Genomic DNA, 17,055 nt, shown 5'->3' on the forward strand with positions numbered 1-17,055 from the left:
CACACAGAGCCGAGATAGCAGTTTATTTCAAGTTTTGTGCAAGACTGGGTGCTAGGTGGTACCTCCACAAAGCTAGCACCCCGCTCGTTCATGCAGGTACAATATTTATACGGTCTGTTTATACATATGCATAAGTAATTATGCAAAGCAGTTTTCTATTGGTCTACATTTTCTTATCTTACTCTTAAAGCGACAGTACTACTTTAATATTCTGTGCATGCTCAAAGGTATGGGGTCTCTGCTTGGGCAGGGGTCTTCAACTCAAGGGGTGTGATTTTTAGTATTATAATGAGGATAGTTCCTGTGAGGGTGCTTCTTATCACACTGCTACTAGTAGTTTCAGATTGTTCCCAAAACATCTTACTTGGCTTACATATTTCTCTAGGATGTGCTTCTCTCCCAAGGACAGTAATTCTTGTTTAGACGTTCCACATCCCAGTCTGAATACCCCTTATTAATTTTACATAAGTCCCAGCCTTCCACCAGCTCCTGACTGACTACAATTCCACCCTGCCAGAGCAGAGTTTTTTCATGGTTTGGCCCAGATCTTGTAGGAGGGTTTGTATGAGTTCCCCTAGCCCCCTCCAGTCCCTTCCAATATTGTGCAGAGCATGTTTTGTAAACACATAAGGTGATATTTATACATACACGTGTGAGCACACACAGACCATGCATAGACATTACACTTGTATATCACAGATTTGTTACTGATCACTATTTTAAAAAACAGGAAATATGTCCATCCTCACTTTACAGAAACAGGGTTTCTTTTTTATTCTAGACTAACACCTTTAAATTGGATCGATTTCAGTTTCTAATTTTTCCTCTTTTTTTTTTTTTTTCTTTTCTCTTCATACTGTTGCCGTGAAAAGCCGAAATCAGGACTCAGTAGTTGGGATGTAGTTCTCTTTTGTTCTCTTCCCCTGCAAAGATAGTTTTAGTTACCTGCTGAGCAGAGTTGATGATAAGACATTTCCTGTAACTTCTTACCTGATAGGACTAAGCAGGCCTTGAGCAAGCTCGTTAGGCTTCCTAATTAAATCACTGATAACAGGAACTCAGGAGGTTTGTGCCGAAGGTAAGCACCAAAGAACTAGTTTAAATCGACCCCCTTGTAACATTCGGAGGCGGAAGGACTGATGAGCTAATTCAGTGACTATATATGGACACAGGAAGCCCAAAGTTCAACTAGCGGACAACGTGAGGAAGACTATGGAAGACCACCGGGGGTGGGGGGGTGGTGGTGGTGAAAAGACCCTAACCCTAATTTTACTGCGCATGCTTGGACTATGTAAATCAATTCCGGGAACTCATCACCATACGACTGCCCTTTTCAGGAAATCTGATGAATATGTATGATTTTTCTGTATATGAACTGATGTGTTGTGCTAACTTGGTGGAGCACTTGTGGCGGAGCGATCCCCAGTGCTGCCCAGCGCTGCAATAAAGAATACCTGCTTAATAGTCATCCCGGCTATTGAGTCCTGATTTCGGCTTTTCACGGCAACAATTTGGCACCCCAGGTGGGACCCGCTCTGCTCGGCTGCAGGACCCGCTGAGAACAGGACTCCCTAGGGTACCCCCGGGATTTCCCGGAGGGACTCCTCGCCTCAATCGGATCACTGCGGGAGCAGACAAGGACCATCTAAAGGAAAAAAGGTATTCTTTAAATCTTTCTGGTTTTCTGTTTTGGAATTTGGGACCGGTCATTTGGAAGGTTCTCGTAAGCCGTAGGAGACGTCCTACGCTGAGCGCCGTATACCAGGCTACTAGTGCCTGAGGGTATACATTTGGTATTTAGTACATTGGTACAGGCACGGGTTAAGCCTTGTACTTCTGCAATAATGTGCCTTTTGGTATTGGTACACTTATGAAACCCGCATGAGTTTTGTACTGTTGGTGGTACGTTGGTACAGGCACGGGTTAAGCCTTGTACTTCTGCAATAAGTGTTTTCACGGCAACACTCTCGAGGGACAAGAGGCCTTGCAGAGGGATCTGGATAGATTGGAGCATTGGGCCATCATCAATGGCATGAAATTTAACAGGAACAAATGCCGGATTCTGCATCTGGGATGGAGTAATGCTAGACGCACATATAGGTTGGGAGAGGAGTGGCTGGAGACCAGCCCTGCAGAAAGGGATCTGGGGGTGCTGGTTGACAGTAAGCTCAATATGAGTCATGAGCATGCCATGGCCGCCAAGAAGGCAAACTGCATTCTGGGATGCATCACAGTATAAGCAGCTGGTCAAAAGAGGTGATTATCCCACCGTAGTTAGCGTTGGAGTGGCCTCACCTTGAGTACTGTGTGCAGTTCTGGGCCCCATGATTTAAGAAGGATGTGAATGTCCTTGAATGTGTCCAGAGGAGGGCAACAAAGCTGGTGAAGGTGTTGTAATAATCAAATGTAAGTATACAATTCACATAATGATTGATGCTGCTATAGAAATCCATTGTAGAGCCCTACCCTATCTCCATAGGAACTTAGTCAATGTACCTTTGTCTAAAAAGCAGGATGTGGCTGTCGAAAGCAGAAGTGTAACTGATGTATTACTAGCCTAGTTAGTAAACCATGAAGAACCGCCTAGATCTGCCAAAAAGGTAGGAAACTAGGGGAAAGGTAATTCCGGCAGGGGGAGATCATGTCCACCAACTCACGGACCACCTACCCCAATTATACCACCGACTCAAATGCTGACGTTGAAGAAGAACAACTAAGCATGCGTACTAATTTGCATGCCGGGTGAAGAGATTTTAACCAATCATTTAATAGAAGAACATTGCATATGCATTAGGAGGTTGAATATGTTAATGCTTTGTGTATAAATAACTGCTAATTTGAAAGCTTGGCATGCTGTCTTGGGACAGGCACCTATATCTGCGCAAATATGCAATAAAATACCTCTGCTCTGTGTGTGTATTGGCATTTTGCACACCGGGTAAATGAACCCCGATTTTTGGCACAACAAATGGGCTGGAAAGCATGTCCTATGAGGAGAGGCTGAGGACACTGGGTTTGGCTAGTTTGGAGAAAAGGAGGCTGAAGGGCAACCTCATTGCTCTCTACAGCTTCAGCCCTGGAGTGGTCAGGCAGTTGGACTAGATGATCATTGTAGGTCCCTTCCAACTTTTCTTTTCTCTCTTTTCTCTCTTTTCTCTCTTTTCTCTCTTTTCTCTCTTTTCTCTTCTCTTCATTGCTTGTTGGTTTTTTGAAATGTTTTGAACTTACATATTTTTAAAAAAATTTAAAACATTAACTTACTAATTCTCATTTGGTTTTCTCCCCTCATAATTTACCTTCTTGGTGTTTTCTAACACATGCTCTTTTTTTTTTTTTTCCTTCTCCTCCTGCTGTACCTCTCTTGCTTTGTATTTAATTGTGCCAAAGTCCACAGGAACTTTAATTTTTTTTCTAAATAAAATTAGATTTTCTAGCTATTGATGGCTAGGACACAGAAGGTTATTTTGTTGAGCACCATGGAGTGCGTATTTTCAACTTTGGTCTTACTAGATTCTTGAGAGGAGCTTGGCCTCAGAAATGGAAGTTTGCATGGGTATTTAGGAAGAAGGATATTTGTATAAAACATTGTAGAAAATGTTAAAGGCAGATTGTCCTTTTGAAATTCTTATGCCCCGAGTTTAAAATTTTGCAGTCACACAAGGATTCTACAAGCTCCTGTTGAAAACTCTGTGCACAGTAATTTTCTGTATACAACTGCTTTACCATTTCCCGATGATGATGAGTATTAAGGTTCATAGGTGTGAAATAAGGTGAATTGTTTTTCTTTTTGAATGTCACTTTCAAGGCATATGTGTGTTGCCCATCAGTGAATATAATATTTTTACAAGTATTTTTTTTAAGCTGTTTTGGGAAACGTGATCCCCTTTATCAATTTACTTGATACACAGATATAAGCAAACAGGTTACCAATTCAGAAGGGAGGGAATTGTGGACTTTGGAAGCAAATAACAAACAAAAACCAATTTGAACCTGAATGCTCAAATTTTCAGCTGTTCTAATTGCACGTCATGATTAGCACCAGTGACCTGTGAGCCTCAAACTTCAAATTACTGAGGGGTTTTTTTGTTGTTGTTTCTTTTTTCTGTTGCTTAAAAATATGTGGAGATGTTTAATATTTTTTTTCTTCATAGCCAGGAAGTTAGTTTAACCTTCAGTGAAAGGCTAGTTTAGTACTTCATGCCTGATTTATCTGTTTTGGAGTCAGATTCATACATCAAGGCTTGAGTGCAGAGCTAATAGTGCTTAGAGAGTGCTTTCTTTTAAGTGTCTGATTATTGGAAAAAAGCTGTTGTTCTGGGTAATTAATGTGAGAATATGACATCTTTCAGAGGGGTGTTGTGTCTTTATTTACAGTCAAATTGTTATCCCACAAGTGTGAGGTTGTTTACCCGGTGTGCGAGACGCCAATATACACACAGGGCAGAGGTATTTTATTTCATGTCTGCGCAGAGATGGGTGCTAGCTGGTCATTCCACAAAGCTAGCACAAAGTTCGGTCATGCAGGTACAATATTTATATGGTCTAGTTATACATATGCATAAGTAATTACACAAGGCAGTTTTCTATTCGTCTGCATTTCTCTTATTTCAACTTAAAGCTACAGTGCTACTTTAATATTCTGCGCATGCTTGCAGGAAGTGGGGGGGTAGCTTTCTTTGGTCCTTAATTGAGTCGGTGGTCGTGATCTCCCCCTGCCGTCTTTACCTTTCCCCTAGTTTCTGTAAATCTTGTTGACTTCATGTAGTGCCGTATCCTCCCAGCCCAGCAATCTCCCTTATAACAAGGTGTTTCCTTTATTCAGTCCTTGAAGTTCCTCATCTTAGTTTCTTCTTCGAAGGTTGGTGATTAACAAGGCCTGCATAATTTATCCCTTTTTATCAGTCTCTTTTATCAGTCTCTTAGTTTTTCTTCAAGGGCATAGTCGTTAGCAAGACGTGTTGTTTATACAAAAAGTGTCTTGTTTCATAAGGCCTCTATGGCCCTTACATCCAAATGACCGCTCTTGCTTATCTTCTCTCCCTTTTATGGCATCTTATGTAGCGTGGTGTGTGGTTTTTTTGATTTTTGAGATTAAGCTTTTTTCTGTCCTTTTTGTGAAAGCCTGAAAAGTATAATCAGAAAGACCTTGTATCGGCTTGATGGTAATGTTACTGAGAGAAGAAAATTTCATTTTTCACTTGACTTCCAGCTACAAAGGCAGTGGTCGTATTAAAGACCAAATGTTTGTTAAGTAGTTAAATGAATGTATGTGATTTAAAAGCTTATTTTCCACTGAAGGTCACTTAAACCCCAGTAACTTAAGTGTTACTCAGTTCCACAGTTTCATAAGTAAACCTCCATACACCATTAGGAATGAATTTTTTAAACAAATGGGAAACATTTTTTTCTTTGCAAAATTAAAAAGTGAAATTAAATTGGAATGATTAGGGAAGGGACAACCAGAAATGGATGTTTTTTTGAAAGATGTAACTTTTCTGAGTGTAGGATGTGTGGGGTTTGGGGTTTTTTTTGTTTTGTTTTTGTGGTGGTTTTTTTTTTAACATGTTTAGGATTTAACAACTGAAACTGTTTTACTTTGGAAACTTCCATTTTGGAAAAGGAAAATGTTGAGGCCTTCAAATGGTCTATAACAATATTTTCAATATTTTGTATCTTTTTAATTTTTCAGAGCTGTACTGGTCAGTAATGGTGTCCGTCTCTTGTCTGCTAGTATTTTGAAATTGATCTTGCGTTATATGACTTCAAAATTTGGTCATGTGTTTTTTGGATTTTGTCTTAGCTTTGACTGTAGTAAATATTGTGGCATTTGATAGTTTATTTGAGTCGAGGTATAGTCTTCATGCAGTTGAATTTTTACTTTTTCCCTGTATTGGGTTTGTGTGGCAAGGTGGGGGGGCAGGCTCTGAAGGGGAAATTCAAATTGTAACTGCTCAGCAGTGGTAATTTGTGACCAAGGAATGATCTGGCATGGAGGGCAAGAAGGCCCAACTGCAGAAGGGGTTAAACTGGCTGGAAGCAGGAATGCCAGAGATAGAAGGACTCCTTGCAAGGGAGTGAAGTTTCCCTTGGTGATGAGATAAGAAACAGCCTCAGCATTGTCTTGTAGCCATCCTGGAATGCAAGGGATCACTCAAGGGCTACCTTTAGGCAGCAGAGCTGGTGCTGGGGGATGGACCCAAAGCCAGGCTGAGGTGCCCCATGCAACTGCTCACGGGATTGGTGCTGGTGCAAGTGTATATATGGAATCAGCTCATGACGCATCTTTGCAGACTCCTTGTAGAACTGCTTATGGTGTTAGGACTCTGTCCAGTGCATTGTTCATTAATATTTTTTTTATATATATTTAAGCACAAACATGTTTAATTTGCTTTATGGGTTACCATAAAAATTCCCTAACACCTCTGTGAGAAGAGGCCAGAGGCTGCCCCGTGATGGTCACAGCTGGATTCAGCTGGCTTGGCAACAGATCCACCGTAGGCCAAAGCTGAGCCAATCAATGAAGCTGATGGTGCCTTTGTGAAAACATATTTAAGAAAGGGCAAAACGTTGCACAGCAGAGTGAGGAGTGAGAAAAAAGTGTAGAGAAACACGAAGGTCAGAGAAGAAGGAGGGGGAGGAGGTGCTCTAGGCACTGATTCCCGTGAATCCTGTGGAAGTTTTAGAAGACATCATGGTGAAGCAGATATTTCCCTGCAGCCCATAAAGGAGACCACTCCAGAGCAGATATCCACACTGCAGCCCATGGAAGACCCCATGCTGGAGCAGGGGAAAAGCGTGAGGAGGAAGGAGCGCTGGAGAGGAACTGTTATGGACTGACCTAAATCCCCCGTTTCCCATCCCCCCTGCGTTGCTCAGGGTGTGGGGAAATAGAGGAGTCAGGAATGAAGGAGTGAAGTTGAGTCTGGGAAAAAGGGGTGGGGAGAAGGTGTTGTTTTAATTTGTCTTTGTTTCTCACCATCCAAATCTATTTTAATTGGCAATAAATTAAAGGAATTTTCCTGAAGTCTGTTTTGCCCGTGACAATAACTGATAAGTGATCTTCCTGTCTTTATCTCGACCCATGAGCTTTTCCATCTTATTTTCTCCCCCTGTCCTGTTGAGGAAGGGGAGTGAGGGAGTGGCTGGATGGGGGTCTGGCAGCCAGCCAAGGTAAACCCACCACAGTCCATAACTTGATGTTGTTCAGTTAAGGATATGTGGCAGGATATAAATGATAAAGATTTCAGAAAATTTGTCATTCTGTGTGGCTGTGTGTAACTTAATTTCTCTCTACTACTACCCTTTCTCTGTGAGTGATCCACTGGCTCTTACCTAGATGTCATTAGTGCTTTGAGTGCAACTGATTGAAGGCATGATTTTGAAATAACATTCTGTTTGGGCCTAATTCTTTGTCTCTGTAAATCAATGGGAATTTTACCACAAACTTCAATGCAAACAATGAATTCTTCTTGGAGTGAATTTTTCTAAACCCTAATATGCATTATCATCTTCACTTTTCTTTTTGTTTAATCCATGCTTAAGATTTAAAATTCTTCAATGATGTTCTTTATAGTGTTTCCTTAAATAATATAGCTCTAGTAATCTGTTTTGTGGGGGTTTCTCATTATTTATAATGCATGTTGTAAGAAATCTTCAATTTCTCCTCAGTTCTTAGAAATCTTGGATGAAAAAGACATTACCCTGTCACTGGAGGGTTCTTATTCACATACTTTCACTTTTTCAGTTAAAAGACCCCCCCCCCCCCATTTTCTAATACTTCTTTTGATGCAAGTCTAAATCCATGAGCTACTTCTCTTTGCTTTTTGTTTATATGAAGTCCTAGAAAGCTCGGACAGTTTTATGTATGGTATCTTTACCTGTTCAATAATGTAATAATGCTTTTATGTGATTTCTTAATTAGTATTTTGTATCTATGTATTATGACTTAAGTCCTAGGTTTGTTTTGGTTTTGTTTGTTTGTTTTTGAGGAAGGTGGGAAAGGCATGTATTAGAGGCTAACCATAGCATGTTAGATTTATGCAAGTTATGTATGTGTTGTTTCTGGAAGTGAAAAAAGTCTGTCTGGAGCCTGGGTCAAGATTTCCTTTTCCTCTCTTTTAAGGACTTAGTTTTAAAGACTAAAACAATGGGTATGGCACAGACAAGGTGAAACACTTGCTAAAATGGAAGCTATACCCACTGGGGGTTCCTATAGAGCTGTAGCACAAATAACTCCTAGCTGCCCTCCCCTGCCTGCCAGGAACTCTGATGGACAGCAGCTGAAATCACTGTTGCTTTTTCTCTGCAGGAGTAAAAAAACCCCACAAAAAACCCCCAACCCCCCCCAAATTAAAAACCCAACAATCGTTTCTGTGGCTTTGCACAGAGCTTGTTTAGTGCAGCAGTGTAATTTAAGACTCTCTGCCTGAGTTCACTAAATTAGGTTTGTTCTATTTTATGCGTTGAATTATTTTTTAATTATTATTGGTATGTGACATATTTTATAGCATCTTTTTATAGCATCATTTTATATATTAAAATATAAGTCTTCTGACAGGCATTTTCCCCCCCTTGGACTTGTGGGTAATGTGATGGTTGGAGGCTGTCTTGGGCACAGCGATCATGAAATGATAGAGTTTTCGATTCTCAGAGAAGTAAGGAGGGGGGTCAGCAGAACTGCTACCTTGGACTTCCAGAGGGCAGAGGTCCCAGTTGACTGGAGGTTAGCAAATGTGACACCCATCTACAAGAAAGGCCGGAAGGAGGATGCGGGGAAGGTTATGGAGCAGATCATCTTGAGTGCCATCATGTGGCATGTACAGGACAACTAGGTGATCAGGCCCAGTCAGCATGGGTTTATGAAAGGCAGGTCCTGCTTGACTAACCTGATCTCCTTCTATGACAAGGTGACCCGCTTAGTGGATGAGGGAAAGGCTGTGGATGTTGTCTATCTAGACTTCAGTAAAGCCTTTGACACGGTTTCCCACAGCATTCTCCTGGAGAAACTGGCTGCTCATGGCTTGGACGGGCGTACTCTTCGCTGGGTAAAAAACTGGCTGGATGGCTGGGCCCAAAAATTGGTGGTGAATGGAGTTTACTCCAGTTGGCAGCCGGTCACAAGTGGTGTTTCCCAGGGCTCTGTGTTGGGGCCAGTCCTGTTTAATATCTTTATCAATGATCTGGACGAAGGGATCAGGTGCACCCTCAGTAAGTTTGCAGACGACACCAAGTTGTGTGGGAGTGTTGATCTGCTTGAGGGTAGGAAGGCTCTGCAGAGGGACCTGGACAGGCTGGATCAATGGGCTGAGGTCAGTTGTATGATGTTCAACAAGGCTAAGTGCCAGGTCCTGCACTTGGGTCACAGCAACCCCATGCAATGCTACAGGCTTGGGGAAGAGTGGCTGGAAAGCTGCCTGGCGGAAAAGGACCTAGGAGTGCTGGTTGATAGCCGCCTGAATATGAGCCGGCAGTGTGCCCAAGTGGCCAATAGTATCCTGGCTTGTATCAGGAATAGTGTGGCCAGCAGGACTAGGGAAGTGATTGTCCCTGGGTACTCGGCGCTGGTGAGGCCACACCTCGAATACTGTGTTCCATTTTGGGCCCCTCACTACAAGAAAGACATTGAGGTGCTGGAGTGTGTCCAGAGAAGGGCAACGAAGCTGGTGAATGGTCTAGAGCAGAAGTCTTATGAGGAGTGGCTGAGGGAACTGGGGTTGTTTAGCCTGGAGAAAAGGAGGCTGAGGGGAGACCTTATTGCTCTCTACAACTACCTGAAAGGAGGTTGTAGCAAGGTAGGGTGTCGGTCTCTTCTCCCAAGGAACAAGTGATAGGACAAGAGGAAATGGCCTCAAGTTGCGCCAGGGGAGGTTTAGATTGGATATTAGGAAATTTTACTTCACTGAAAGGGTTGTCAAGCATTGGAACAGGCTGCCCAGGGAAGTGGTTGAGTCACCATCCCTGGAGGTATTTAAAAGACATGTAGGTGTAGATGTGGTGCTTAGGGACATGGTTTAGTGGTGGACTTGGCAGTGTTAGGTTAAGAGTTGGACTCAATGATCTTAAGGGTCTTTTCCAACCTAAATGATTCTATGATTCTATGATTCTATATTTGGTAGTAAGCCCCAAGCTAAGATTATATTTTTCTCATGGGTATGCGATTAGACTTGAAATACATGAGATGGTCTTATGATACTACATTTTAAAACATTGGACAAGGTTCAGAATAGCTGCAATTTCAGGTAAAAACTATACCCTCTGAGCTAGGTAAACTTGGTTGCTCTGAGAAACATCTGGAGGATAAGCTGTATTCTTATAGGCTTTTCTTATTTCCATGCTGTATATAATTATCATTGTTGGCAGACCTCTGTTGTAATTATGTCATCGTTTGAGATTTTTTTACTCTGAGCAGAATGAATTTGGTAAAACTAAAATGTCTCACTAGTCTCAATGTGGCAAGGGTCACAGTTATGAATATTTGTAATGTCTATTCCCTGTTTTAGGAAAGATATTTGGGGCAGAAGTAATTTTGCATAATTTTAGATGCATTTCATGCAGATGTCTATACTGGAGCTAGGTATCTTATGCTTCTCTAAGGAAGAGAAATGGGTACTTTTCATTGCACCCTAAATGTGTCTTTTTCTCTCCATTGACTAAAAGGAGCCCTAGGATGAGGATCCCAGTTGAAGATATCATGTTGGAAATGTCTAGTCTGCAAAGGTATCATATATCTGACCAATTGCAGACTACTGCAATGGGATAAAAATCTCTTTGTCATTTTACACTGCCACATCCTACCACAATACCTCTACCACAATTGAGCCCCTGGTGAAAGTTAGTCGCTTTGATGTGCATCTTGTCTGCATTGTCTAGATGTCTGGCCAATCCATAGAAGCACCTCTTGGACTGGTCTGAGATAGTGGATTCTTTCCCAGAGAATTTGTACATAAAACTGTAAACTGCAATTCTCAAAGGAATTGTGGTTCCCATCTCTGAATGAATGATGTTGGTAGAAATCAATTTGCATTGGAAGGTCATGCTGTTGTGCTGGTTGTCCTCTGACTTCAGAGCTGATGAAGCCAAAGCTTTGTCTGTTGGAGAAGCAAGGGTGCCTTTTGCTACTCTGGGTTGTTTGTTGACTCCACATTGTGGGGCTTTTTTGTTTGATTGGTTTTTTTGTTTGTGGTTGTGGTTTGTTGTGGTTTTTTTAGTAACATCACTCTTTTAATTTCTTTCCAGTCCTGGTAGACAAAATGTCTATAGAATAAGTGGCCTACACACCAGAACTTTCCATGAACCATTTGGCCATACCATCTGAGGTGGAGGTGAATGAAGAGCCAGCAAATGAAGATATGAATGAATCAGTGGAAGCTGACTTAGAGCACTCACAAGTAGAAGAGGAACGGCAGTCTGTGATCTGCTATTCAAGGCACAGAAATAGCAACCAAGGGGTACCGTCTGGGCAGGAAGAGGAAGGGATGCTAGCTCGATCAGCCAGCACTGAGAGTGATTTCCACAGTCACATGGACATGGTGGAAGGGGATGTTATAGCCACAGAAGAGGATGGCTATGATGTAGATATAGTTCAGGAGAATGAGGATGAGAGTACATATGCAGTGCAGTACAGGCCTGAGTCTGAGGAGTACACAGAAAATGCTGAAGCAGAGCATACTGAGGCTGTTCATAATCGAACACTGCCTGATCATGTACGTTTCCTCTCCATTGAACATGAGGAAGCCATGAACGCAGTGTACTCAGGTTATGTTTACGCTCACCAGCCCCTCCACCAAGGAGAGGATGAGCGGTATGCTGAGCCCTATGCTGACTATAGGCAGCAGGAGCACGTGTATGAGGAGATAGGGGATGTACTGGACCTTGATGTTAGGGAAGGACTTCAGCTCTATGAGTGGGAAAGGGAGGAAGCTGACAACTATCGCAAGGAAGCTCTTGGTGCCCGCCTTCACCATTATGATGAACGATCTGATGGAGAGTCGGACAGCCCTGAGAAAGAGGCAGAGTTTGCTCCATATCCAAGAATGGACAGCTATGAACAAGAGGAAGATATTGATCAGATTGTGGCAGAGGTGAAACAGAGTATGAGCTCTCAGAGCTTGGGCAAGGCTGCTGAAGACATGCTAGAGGCAGAGCAGAGCTTGGAGCATGCTCATGCTCTCCCTGGCAGGGGGCACGAAAGCAATGGTCAACTGTCAGCTGGCTCTAGGGCCACAGTCAACTCAGGAGAGTCAGTACAGAGGTGCAGAAAGGAAAAAAGGGATGCAATATCACTGGCCATCAAAGATATTAAAGAAGCTATTGAGGAAGTGAAGACAAGGACTGTTCGTTCTCCTTATACCCCTGATGAACCCAAAGAACCTATTTGGGTGATGAGGCAGGACATCAGCCCAACCAGGGACTGTGATGATCAGAGGCCACTAGATGGAGATGTAAGTATACAGAGCTATAGGCTCACATGTTACAATTAAAGGAACAGGGACTGTGTAATATATATTACAGTGAAACTGAGAGGGTTATACTCTTCTGTGATTAATTTTATTCCTCAGTAAAGTATGTAATGCTGTATCTATTTTAATTTTTTACTCAAAAGGATGCATAAGGAGTATACATATATGTTGTCAGTGCACCAAATTTTCATTTATGAAACACTGCTGACTTCACTAGAGTTGTACTAGAGACGAATCGGACACAGAAAGCTCTATTGATGTTTTTTCTGAAACAAGTGCTACTACATTTTTTTTCCTAACATCCATGGATAATTAGAATAACTACCAAATAATTTACCTTACAATATAGAACCTTGTGTGTTCCTGTTAATTCTGGACTTGTCAGTTTTGTTTTCTGTCAGATAATAATGCTAACAATTTCTATGAAAAACTTGTTAATATTATTTACGATTTCTATAAAGGTAATATCACAGATGCAGATATGAAAAGATTCAGGATCCTTATCTGCTTGCAGTCTCTAGAGATTTGCTATGAATCCTCATGCATTATATTATATTATATTATATTATATTATATTATAGAAGAGAAGAGAATAGAAGAGAAGAGAATAGAAGAGAATAGAAGAGAACAGAATAGTTCAGTTAGAAAGGACCTACAATGATCATCTAGTCCAACTGCCTGACCACTCCAGGGCTGACCAAAAGTTAAAGCATGTTATTAAGGGCATTGTGAAAGGCCTCTTAAACACTGACAAACTTGGGGCATCAACCACCTCTCTAGGAAGCCTGTTCCAGTGTTTGACCACCCTCTCAGTAAAAAAATGTTTCCTAATGTCAAGTCTGAACCTCCCCTGACGCAGCTTTGAACCGTTCCCACGCGTCCTGTCACTGGATACCAGGGAGAAGAGATCAGCACCTCCCTCTCCACTTCCCCTCCTCAGGAAGCCGTAGAGAGCAACGAGGTCACCCCTCAGCCTCTTTCTTTCCAAACTAGCCAAACCCAGTGTCCTCAGTCGCTCCTCATAGGACATGCCTTCCAGCCCTTCCGCCAGCTTTGTTGCCCTCCTCTGGACGCATTCAAGGACCTTCACATCCTTCTTAAATTGTGGGGCCCAGAAATGCACACAGTACTCAAGGTGAGGCCACACCAACACTAACTACAGCGGAATAATCACCTCTTTTGACCGGCTGCTTATGCTGTGTTTGATGCAACCCAGGATGCGGTTTGCCCTCTTGGCTGCCAGGGCACACTGCTGACTCATATTGCGCCTGCTGTCAACCAGCACCCCCAGATGCCTTTCTGCAGGGCTGCTCTCCAGCCACTCCTCTCCCAATCTATACGTGCGTCCAGCATTACTCCATCCCAGGTGCAGAATCCAGCATTTGGTCTTGTTAAATTTCATCCCATTAATCATTGCCCAATGCTCCAATCTATCCAGATCTCTCTGCAAGGCCTCCTGTCCCTCGAGAGAGTCAACAGCATCTCCCAGTTTAGTATCATCAGCAAACTTACTAAGGGTGCATTCAACTCCTGCATCAAGATCATTGATAAATATATTGAACAGAAGTGGCCCTAGAATTGAGCCCTGAGGAACACCGCTGGTGACCGGTCGCCAGCCAGGTGTAGCCCCATTCACTACAACCCTTTGAGCCCTGCCCTTCAGCCAGTTCTTCACCCGGCGCACCGTGTACCTGTTCATCTCACAGTTGGACAACTTTTCCGGAAGGATGCTGTGAGGGACAGTATCAAAAGCCTTACTGAAATCCAGAAAAACTACATCCACCACCTTCCCTTTATCTACTAAGCATGTGACCTTATCGTAGGAGGATATCAAATTAGTTAAACAGGACTTTCCCTTTGTGAACCCATGTTGACTGTGCCTGATGATTGCATTGTTCTTTAAATGCCTTTCAGTAGCACCCAGTATGATCTTCTCCATAATCTTTCCAGGTACTGAGGTTAGACTAACAGGTCTGTAGTTTCCTGGGTCTTCCCTCATGCCCTTCTTGTAAATTGGAATAACGTTGGCTAGCTTCCAGTCAGCGGGCACCTCCCCAGACTCCCCAGGCCTTTGGTAGATGATTGAGAGGGGTCCTGCTGTAACATCCGCCAACTCCTTCAGTACTCTGGGATGAATCCCATCAGGCCCCATGGACTTATGAACATACAGCTGATACAACTGGTCCTTTACAATTTCAGTGTCCACAAATGGAAAGGCACTGCTCCCGCAGTCGTGGTCCTCTGACTCAGAGGGCCGGGCAGCCCAAGGTCTATCAGTATTATTAAAGACTGAGGCAAAAAAAATATTTAACGCCTCTGCCTTTTCTTCATCCCTATTAGTCAGGTGACCCATCTTCAACAAGTATCAGGCCAATGTTTTCCTTGGACCTCCTCTTGGTAATAACGTACTTAAAAAAGCCTTTCTTGTTGTCTGACACAACCCTGGCCAGTTTCAACTCTAGTTGAGCTTTGGCCTTTCGTGTCTTCTCCCTGCATATGTGAACCACCGCTCTGTAATCTTCCTGCGAAGCCTGACCTCGCTTCCAGAGATCGTGCAATTTCTTTTTCCTCTTGAGCTCCACGAGGAGTTCCCTGTTCAGCCAAGCTGGTCTTCTGCCCCGCTTGCTTGACTTGCAACACAAGGGGATTGCCTGCTCCTGTGCTTTTAAAAGGTGCTTCTTAAAAACTGACCAGCTCTCATGGACCCCTGAGCCCTCAAAGGCAGATTCCCAGGGGACACTGCTAACTAGCTCCCTGAGTAGCTTAAAGTTTGCTCTCTTGAAATCCGGGGTAGTAACTCTGCTGACCTTTTTTTCTCATTACACCAAACAATTTAAACTCTACCATTTTGTGATCACTGTGGCCAAGACAGCCACCTACCATCACATCTTGCACGAGTCCTTCTCTATTCACAAATAACAAATCTAGGATGGCATCTTTCCTAGTTGGCTCACTGAGTACTTGTGACATATTATTGCTGTAAAGTAATCTCTCTCCTCTGACCTGAGTGTTAAAGGCCACTATTCAGGTTTACAGCCTTAGGTTTTATTTTATTAATTCTGTACTTCTTGGCATCAAGCCGAATTTGCATCAGAATGGGTTCGTAGCCTGTCATTCCAGTTCTCATTGCTGCTCTGTGAAGTTAGTCTTAACTATTAAGTTTACAAGTTTTTTTTAAATTCCTAATAAAGTAAGTTCATAAGCAACTTTTAACTGTGTTAAAATTTATACCTGATATGAAAAGGACCAATAGACTAAATTTGGTGGGCCAAAGTCATCCCTAATGTGAATCCACTCAGTTATCTCCAGGATGACTGCACTGTAAACATCTGCATCGTTCTTCTTTGTTGCTGTGGAACACTTTTTGGTGACCTCTGTTTTTTGTTTGGAAGAACATGGAATGATAGAAGTTTGTTGTTGTTTGTTTTTTTTTTCTTTTTAAATCAATATCAATTTAATTTTTAAATAAAATGTTTGTAACCTAGGTGTCAGGGCCTGGAGCACATTCCCTCCCTTCTGGGAGTTTACCTGGCTGAGTCCAAGCTCCTTTGCCAATAAGAGCTGTTGTGAAGAAAGCTAGAAGTGAGGGCCTTCCACTACTTTCCCCTGGGAGCTGCTTTTAAGCTGAGGCATTACCACTGGCCCCTGCCTGTGCTACATCACAGCTGTGTAGCAGCTATGTCTCTGCCTGGTCTTGGACCTCTGTGATTCTGACCATGACCTGGACTCACCGGCTTGGCTTCCTGGCTTGGACTTGGACCAGTCTCATCACTACAGACTTGCTGGGTGAACACTGGACTGTGTCTGACCCTGACCACTGTCTCTGGCTCTGATCCTGACCCAGACTTGCTGCTCTGCATCCTGGCTCCTTGTTGGTGAGGTCACTGCTCCTGCTTGCCTTATTCTTGTGCTCCATTCCCAGCTCACCTTCACTTGTGGAGCAGCCAGCCCTTATTGGTCCCTGACACTAGGCTCCCATCAGAAATACTCAAAACACCTCAGTCTCTTCTGCATCAAAGGGAATTCAGATGATGAAAAACTGATTACATGCAGTTTAAACATGAGGCATACCTATGCTTTTCCAGCTATGTTCAAACCAAATAACTGGTATTCTGCAAGTAGGAACAGATTTAGAATCATAGTGTTTCAACTGTGGAAAAGCATGCTAGTAATTTCCTGACATTTTTTTCCCATGGAAAACCATCAGAAACCCATAGTAATGACAATGTTCTAATTCTTGTGTGCATTCCTACAGATTTCAGTCATTTCTTCCCCGGTTCAAACCACAGTAAGCCGATGGTAGCAGCAGCAGCAGTTGCTGTGTGCTGAGAGGAGTGCGAGGCTTACGAGGTACCCGGGGGGGTGAGTGTCTGAGAGGATTTCTGGGCCTCCGACACTCTTGGGCTGTCTGTGGGGAAGAAACCGGCCGGCAGGCGACAGGTCTCGCGAGAGGGGTGGGCGAGAGTTGGGCGGTGCCGGCTTGTCCCCGCGGCCAGTTCAAACCGCGAGCAGCCGCATATAACCGGCCCTTAGGGAGCGCCAGTGATCGGGGAGTTGTGTAGGTAGTTTGTGTGGTAGGGTGTATAAACAGGCATCG

General features: G+C 43.1%; 1 protein-coding gene across 1 annotated transcript; it reads left to right on the forward strand.

The window, feature by feature from the left end:
- Positions 1–1,480: 1,480 nt before the first annotated feature.
- Positions 1,481–16,787, forward strand: LOC142403066 (amyloid-beta A4 precursor protein-binding family A member 1-like). The gene is made up of 5 exons (XM_075489208.1): positions 1,481–1,659; positions 10,657–10,716; positions 11,236–12,440; positions 16,381–16,576; positions 16,714–16,787. Exons 3-5 carry the CDS (start codon positions 11,289–11,291, stop codon positions 16,785–16,787), a joined length of 1,422 nt encoding a protein of 473 aa, XP_075345323.1. The 5' UTR covers positions 1,481–1,659; positions 10,657–10,716; positions 11,236–11,288.
- The last annotated feature ends 268 nt before the right edge of the window (positions 16,788–17,055 follow it).

Source organism: Mycteria americana (assembly GCF_035582795.1).
Source record: "Mycteria americana isolate JAX WOST 10 ecotype Jacksonville Zoo and Gardens chromosome W unlocalized genomic scaffold, USCA_MyAme_1.0 Scaffold_33, whole genome shotgun sequence".
Taxonomy (NCBI): Eukaryota; Metazoa; Chordata; class Aves; order Ciconiiformes; family Ciconiidae; genus Mycteria; species Mycteria americana.